The 8612-nt window shown below is 35.2% G+C and overlaps 1 protein-coding gene across 1 annotated transcript; it reads right to left on the bottom strand.

The window, feature by feature from the left end:
- Positions 1 to 4461: 4461 nt before the first annotated feature.
- Positions 4462 to 4944, bottom strand: LOC141714863 (uncharacterized). The gene has a single exon (XM_074518359.1). It carries the CDS (start codon positions 4942 to 4944, stop codon positions 4462 to 4464), a length of 483 nt encoding a protein of 160 aa, XP_074374460.1.
- Positions 4945 to 8612: the final 3668 nt, after the last annotated feature.

Below are 8612 nucleotides of genomic sequence, written 5' to 3'. Positions count from 1 at the left end.
AGGAGACAATCATCTACTATAGTACCGAAAAAATCTCTTTCAGGTTTACCATTACAAACTAGAGCTAAAGCATGAGAATCAGTCTCAACCACACACCGATGATATCCGTAACAATCCACGACAATGCCTCATTTAGTGTTATTGCTTCCGCCTCCCTGGGATACCACGCACCTTCGAATCTCCTGCAAGTAGCTGCCACAAACTCTCCATGATCATTCCGAATAACAGCTCCAACTCCTATGCTACCATCCTGGAATACTATTGCATCCGTATTAACCTTCATCCATCCACTATCTGGTTTGGTCCAACTACGAGCACCCATCCCTCATGTATTTACCCGAGCATCAACCTTTAACTGTTCTTCCCTTCAGTCTGTAAGCAAGTGCATAGTTGCTGCTTTCACACCAAATAGTGAACCATTTATTTGATCCCAAACCCATCTATTTCTTCTATACCAGATACCCCAACATAGCATAGCCACCTAGACACATTGCTCCTTAGAGCTTCTAGCAAACGTATTAGTAATAACATCCAGGGTCGTGTCATTTAAAGAGCATTGAACACTCTCACTTAAACCGATAGTTAATAACACAGTCCTTGCAAAATCACACCTGAATAATGCATGAGCATCGCTCTCAAACTCAGCATGGCAACACGAACAAATTGCTTCAACATCAACATGCCTTAAGGCCAATGAACCATTCGTTGGCAGACATCCTCTACACACACGCCACAGGAAGTGAGCAACCTTACCTGGGAGATTTAGATTCTATATATGCTTCCAGATATTATTAATAGCCCCCTGATATTCACCCTGCAACCATCTATAACAGCTACGGACTGTAAACTCTCCTTTTTCATCTAAGAGCCAAAACCACGAGTCTTTTTTATCTATTAAAGGTAATGGGATCCGTTTGATTAATTCAACATCCCTGGCTTCAAACAGATCCTCTAACACTTCAACATCCCATTTTCGTTCCTCAGGAACGAATAAACTGCTAACTTTGGCCATGTGTAAATTACTATGCACACTGGTACTTATAAAATCATTTCTCGGGTCTGGTAACCAAGGAACAACCCAAACGAAAGTATCTTCCCAATTACCAATCTAACACCTCACACCTGCTTTGACAGACTCTAATGCAGCCATCAATCCACTCCACCGATAGCTAGGGTTTCGTCCCATATCAGCTTCTAAAAAACATTTGTCCGGGAAATATCTTACCTTCATTACTACAAACGCCAAAGGGTTAGCCTAAAAAAGTAAACGCCACTCCTGTTTGGATAACATTACTAGATTAAATTTTTGAAGCTCCTTAAGTCCCAATCCATCTACTGCTTTAGGAGCACACATTCTTTTCCAATTGATCCACCTGACACCCTTCCCCTGACTTCCATTACCCTGGAGAAAAGCATTCATTTTTACTTCCGTTTCATCACGCAAGGAATCAGGGATCAAAAACAAACTCATCCAAAAAATTGGAATGGTTTGTGCAGATGTTTTCAAGAGAGTTAGCTTCCCATATTTTTCCAATTCTTTATTATACCAACCTTGTAACTTATGCTGGAGGCGATCACTTATAAAACTAAAGACCTCAGTTTTGTTTTTCCCCACTACCATAGGCATGCCAAGATAATGTCCCGGTTTTTCAACTTGCTGGACTCGCAGACATTCACAAACCACATGCATATCCTCTTCACATGTATTAAGACTAAATGTAATGGCAGATTTATTAAAATTTACCACCTGGCCAGACAATAGCTCATACTTGTTCAGGATATTCTTCATGCTACTCGCTTCAGTCTGATTCACTTTAAAGAAGAAATAGCAATCATATGCAAAGAGTATATGAGAGACCCTAGGCGCACCTCTTGCTATTTTACATCCAGTAAACATCCCACTCTCCTCATAATTTTGAATAATTCCCGCCAAACCTTCAGCACAAATAATGTATAGATACGGAGATATAGGATCCCCTTGTCTCACACCTCTATGGGGCTGCACTTCTCCAAACACCACTCCATCCCTAACGAAGCTATAGGTTACAGTTTTCACACATTGCATTATATGGTCCTTCTATCTCTGGGGGAACCCAAGCCTTGTTAGCATCAACTCAATAAACCTCCACTCTAATCAGTCATATGCTTTCGACACATCCACCTTAAGCCCAGCTATACCATATTTCCCTTGTGTCTTCCTATGCATATAGTAGTTAATTTCAAATTCCACTAATGCATTATCCGTTAAGAGTCACCCCTCAATAAAAGCACTTTCTTTCTCGGAAATTATATTATGCAAACATGGCTTAAGCCGGTTAGCCATGAATTTGCATAAAATAAGAATTAGAACATTTCAAAGTGAGATAGGACGGAGGTCTGAGACTTGCTTCAGATGTTTTACCTTAGGAATCAAACAAACCAAAGTACTATTTACCTTTTTAGGGAGCAACCCATCTTCAAAAAAATTACTACAAAAATCAACAACATCCTATCCAACTATGCTCAAGTACATCTGAAAAAATGTTGGATTTAACCCATCAACTCCAGGTGATTTCTATGGAGCCATTGAAAACACTGCATCATTCACCTCCTTCTCAGCTACAGGATTCAAAAGACTATAGCTCTACTCTTTATTGATTCTTTGAAACTTTACCTGATCAGAAATTAGTTCCCCAGATTCTGACGAACTGAATATATTCTCAAAGTACCGAGTAATAACCATCTGAATTTCCTCATCTGCATCTTGCCACACACCTTTCTTATCCTTCAGTCTCGTAATTTTATTACGTTCATTTCTTGTGGATGCATACTTATGAAAAAATTGAGTATTTTTATCTCCATCCCCTAACCAAATTTGTTTCACACGTTGACTCCAATACATTTCCTGTTTTGCCAATAACTTAAGATATCTCCATCTGACTTCCCCATATCTACTAACTCCTGTTTCATCTCTCCTCGAACGAAGCAACTGCATTTCTCGTCTCCATAAATTTAGCTTCCTTATAAGATCCTTAAACATTCCCCCACCCCATTCTTCCAATCTGATACAACAACGACCCATTTTGTCAAAAATATCACTTGACTCTATAGCACTCCAGCAATCCTTCATAATATTGTAGCACTCCTTTTCTTTAATCCACAAGTTTTCAAAATGAAATCTCCTCCCCTTCGGCATGTACACTTTCTTATTTAACTGCAAAAAAATTGGCAGATGATATGAGGTAGACATTTCATGGATAATAACCTCTGCACTCAGAAAATAATCACACTAGTCCCTGGTTGCAAAACCCCTATCCAGGCTCTCCTGTACCCACTTATCAGATCCCCTAAAGCGTTCCCACATAGACATATCCCCAGTGAAACCCAAATCAACTAGGCCACACTCCATGATTATTTCAAAAAAACCATTTAACAATACACGAGGATGTCTTACTGGTCCTCATTTTTCATCATTTGTCATTAAATCATTGAAATCTCCAATGATGCACCATGGTAATCTTGACGCCCCAGCCAGCTGCTTTAGCATACTCCATGCCTCATGACGCCTCCCTCTTTCGAGAAAACCATAATAACCTGTATACCTTCACCTCCCTATTTGTTCTTTCATAACCTCAAAATCAATATAGTTTCGACTGCTACCAGTAATTGTAACCCCTCCTTCATGCTTCCACAATAAAGCTACACCACCCCCATGACCCTCACCATCTACAGCAAAGCAACAAGAGAACCCCAACTTTTTTGTATTTTTTGAATTTTATTACTTTTAAGTCTCACATAAAAATATAATACCGGGCCTATAATATTTATTGAATTCTTTTAAGAATCTAACTGCTCGAGGGTTGGCCAGCCCATGACAGTTCCACAATAAAAGACTCATATTATTTGGCGGGCCTGGACTCCAGGACCCGCCCTCTACAAGTTTTTTGGCACAACTATTTGATTTTCCAACATTATCTCCCATCCTTTCCTAAAAATCCTCCATCTAAAACGTTATCTACTCGTTTACATTTAAAATATGTTAGGACCATATCATTTACCATATCTTCCTCTCCTAACTCCTTTGAGCCTCTCTCCTGATCAATAGTTGTTAGGGTCATATCTTGATTTTCCTGGATCCTACAATCACGTGATTTAACTTGCAATCCCCTAATGTCCCCGTTAATCTCGCGTATAGTTCCGTCCACCTCCATGAACCGTTCTTTCACCTGCTTCCCAACATTAGTGGTGTTTAATGGCGTTTCTGAATTATACGGTGTTCGTGACCCACTCCCCTCCTCCCCTCCTCAAAGCCATTTTGCACCAGAATTATTTTTAACATTCCGAGATGGAGCTCGCATCCATATTCCATAACCTTCTCCACCTGTTTATCCGGGTTGGCATACACAATACTACACTCCCTCTTAGAGTGTCCCATTATACCACACACAAAGCAAAAGGTTCCTAGCCGCTCATACTTGAAATTCAGCCAACTCCAACTATCCCCTCCCTCTTAATCCTCAACCTTCGTTTCAATGGCTTTTCAACATTTACGGCCACTCTAATACGAACAAACGATTTCCATGTTCCATCAAAATTTTTTGGATCTAACCGAATATACCTACCTACTAAGTCTCCAACACTTCTCAGTATATTTTCAGATAAGAAACCCCGTGGAATATCGTAAATCTGCACCCAAATATCTGCATTCTGTAATTTCACCATGCTTGGATCTTCCGTAGGCGCCAGTTCATGAAGAATGAACATCGCTTGCTCGAAACTCCATGGTCCACCTTCAACAATTCTCTGCATATCTATCTTATGATACTGAACAAAAGAGTATCGAGAATCCCCCATATCATGCACCTCCATCCCCTCTTTCAGCCGCCAAAATGCAGCCATTACATTCTGCATTGCATTGAAATTGATATTCTTCTCGGTCAAGAATTTACCAACTAACACATACATCTGTTTTTGAGCCACCACTTCATCTCTTGCAAACACCAAGCCGCTTTCATTCTCATCTTCAATAACAAGTTTTGCATATGTTCTAGGTCCTCCTCGGATCTTGCCATTTCTTAACCGATTTTAAGATTGCTAATGATTGTAAAATGAAATGTTAAAGAGTATTTGATAATGATAATGATTAAAGAAGGCAATGACTGTCAAAAAGACAGAGAAAAAAACTGTCGTATTGACAGAAGAAACTATTCACACCCTAATAATCTTCTAAATACTTTATCTCCGTAGAATTTTGGCAAATCTAAAATTTACAATCTAAAAACCAGAGCACCATGTTTCTATATACTGGCAGCGTGGCACATGCATAATGAGGGGGCTCTTTTAAATAAGTGTTCTTTAAATATATTGGATTATGATCCTGGAGTAATTAAATAAATAATATTCTATATTTGCATACATATTTATGATTATTTTGGGTCAAGTGAGTGTCGAGAGATAAATTAAAAAGGGTAAGTATCTTTTGGGCAAAAAGGACGAGTTAAATCCAATAAAAATTGAAGATTTGTCATTTACATTCTTCTTTTTTATTCAACTACATGTGTAAGAATCAGGTTCAATTAATTTTATTGCACTATTATGTTTTACTCAATAATTAGTTAGGATGATATTTAGATAAATGTTAGCCACTAGAACTATAAAATCTTGGTTCCAAGTTAGATTGGTAGTTTTATTCAATGGGTGTATATCGCAAAGATTAAAGTTTAAAATTTATATACATTTTGGGGATTAGAATTAAGACATCATGTTTCATGACATAATTTTTTTTATTCTATTCATAGATCCACAGTAGGTTTCTTAACCCCTTTGATAATGATCAACAACATTGTCACTTTCCAGTTGATGAGGACATGAAACCAAATCATGTTGGATTTCAATTTAATATGATTGATTGGGCTTGGTGATACAATCTATAATTGAATTGGATAATAATTATATGTGTAGATAATTATTATTATAATCAGATTAGGTATGTCTTGTTAGTTAAGTTTTAGATGGCTGTATATACACGGTCATATTATGTTTGATAGTTATACTTAAGAGATGTGGTCGTCTTCGGTATCGTTTAAGATATGTTTGACCATTGGTCAGCTCAAGTATCGATTGGAACACTGTTGGGTGTTTTTGTTTAGTTTGCAAGAGAATGCTTAATATGTTATGTTAATCCCAAAGTATTGTAAAAGGGTGGTTAAATATGATACCTACAAATTTTATTCGATTCTTTTCAAATTCTTCATTTAAGGTTCAGAATCAAAATAAGAATAAAACAATTCGAGGAATATATGGTTTTATTAATATAAACCTTGAGTTTACTACACTCTAATCAATTACAATGGGCTACAACAAATTTGACAACATAACGGTACAAATAATAATTACGTAATATTTTTAAAATATAGCCAACCATTATAGTTAACCTGGTTGAAGTACAATTTCTTACAGGTTCAGTAAAATTTTAGATAATCAGTATTCTATCTATTTAGCAAACCATTATAGTCAACAATCATTGGAGATGCTCCAACTGGCTTAAACCCATGCCATGTAACGTTTTCGTTAAATATTTAAATATTTTTAAAATTTTATAATATAGATTTATAATGAAAAATAATAAAATAATTAGGATGCAGCTATGACCGGGTCTACTAGTTAAGCAATTTTAGAGTAAGTCCAACTGCATCCTTAAAAAACATACTTAGTTTCCTTAAACACGCTCTCAAGGAATATGACATAAAATTGCATTCCAATATTTTAGTTGTTTCTTATATCACTAATACAGCTCTCTCATATCTTAATTTTAAAGAACCACATGTCATCTCGTATATCATTTTTATCAATAAAAAATTAATTTATCTCTATTCTTTTTAGTTCTTTTCTCTCTCTTCCTTTCATATCTCATTCAAATTTATTATTACTATAATAATAAGGAATATAGATAATAATTATTATTGAAAATGAAATTCAAAATCATGTATTAAATCACTAAGAGTTAATATTATATTATATTTATAATGAATCTACTGACACATGTTGGACTTGCTCTTAGTAATTAATAGCTGGGCCCGTTTGGGGTTTGTTAAAAGATATAATTTATGACTTAAAGTTGAAAAGTGCCGTTTAAGTAACATGAATATCGTAATTTATAAGTTACTAGGCGTTTGAACAATTTTACTTATAAGTTACTTATGGGTTGTTGAGGTGTTTGATAAATTATAACTTATAAGTATAATTTTTTAAAAAAAATTAAAAATATAATATAATATAATTGAATACATGAATAGCAAATTTTAAAATGTGCTTTGGTCACTCACTTCAGAACGTAAAGAAATGAGGCGGACAGAGGAAGTATCATATAAGTGTTACTCCATCCGTCACATCCAATTGTATACAGTTTTTTAATACTTGATACGCGTTTTAAGGTAGATATAAAGTATAATTTTATAATTTTTTTAAAAAAATTCTTTTTTTTATTAAACTTTAAACAACATATTTTTATTCAAAAGAAAAAAAATTCAAAAACCACTCACAAAATTATAACTTAAAGGAGCCTTCAAATACTTTTTTGAGCTTCGGTTCCCCAAAATAGACACTTAATTACCTAAATTAAATAGTGAACCAAAATAAAACAATGAGGTAAACAGCGAATGGTCTATGCATGATTGGAGTTCAATTAACAATGTGTCGTGCGTGTCTCAAAAACTCATCGGATGATCTTTATGAGCAGGTGTGTGCTTAAAAAGAAGTTTAGTGCTGCAACGAGGTTGGAGGAGCCAGAAATAAAATATTTGACATATATGCATGTAACTGAGAAATTGTAAGAATTTGATCTGAAAAATATTTTGTTATATTGGTTACAGATTAAAGGTCAATAAGCCTTGTTAACTCTTTACCTAAGTTGTTCAAAAAATATTTAGTGAAATAATTTGTCGGGTATTAGGGATGGCAAATTAATCCGATCTGAAAAATACGCGGTCCGATATCCTTGGATATAATGAACTCAGAAAGTTTTGATTTGGATTTGGATTTCAATGATGTCAAACCGATACCCGATCCGAAACCTAATCCAAATCCGATCCAAACCCAAAACTTCATTAAAACCCGACATATTAATAATATATTATATGCTATATTTTAGATCTAAACATGTAATTTACGTATTTTTATTTTATTATTCGAGTAGTACTAGATTAATATCAAGATTGTCACACTTATTTAATGAATTATAACTCTTTATTTTAATATCAAATTTTATTATTTAAGATACACTTTTCAAATATTTATAAGGCTTAATGAACTTTTGACCCCTAAATTATGGACCGTTATACCTATCAGCTCAGAGATAAAACGACATATCGGCCAATATCGGAGGGTAAAAACGTCTTTTATTAAGGAAAATAGTTAAAAGGTATGAAGATCGATACTATATGGGTTAAAACGTATGACTTCATGCATTTCATTTGGTGCTTAATATGATATATAGGGATATGTCCCAACAATTTCTTTACGGTTTTCTTTTTGGGATGTTTCATACAATTCTTTAAATTTCAAAATTTACCAAAAATAGTCAATGGGTCCCACCACTTTCTCACTTTTCCTCCCTTTTCACACTACTATCTCTC

Source organism: Apium graveolens, chromosome 3, assembly GCF_009905375.1.
Source record: "Apium graveolens cultivar Ventura chromosome 3, ASM990537v1, whole genome shotgun sequence".
Taxonomy (NCBI): Eukaryota; Viridiplantae; Streptophyta; class Magnoliopsida; order Apiales; family Apiaceae; genus Apium; species Apium graveolens.
This window is presented reverse-complemented; position numbering and strand designations above follow the sequence as displayed.

Excerpts from the sequence above, each read along its gene's own strand:
- LOC141714863 (XM_074518359.1), bottom strand. The coding sequence starts at position 4,944 with ATGTATGTGTTAGTTGGTAAATTCTTGACCGAGAAGAATATCAATTTC.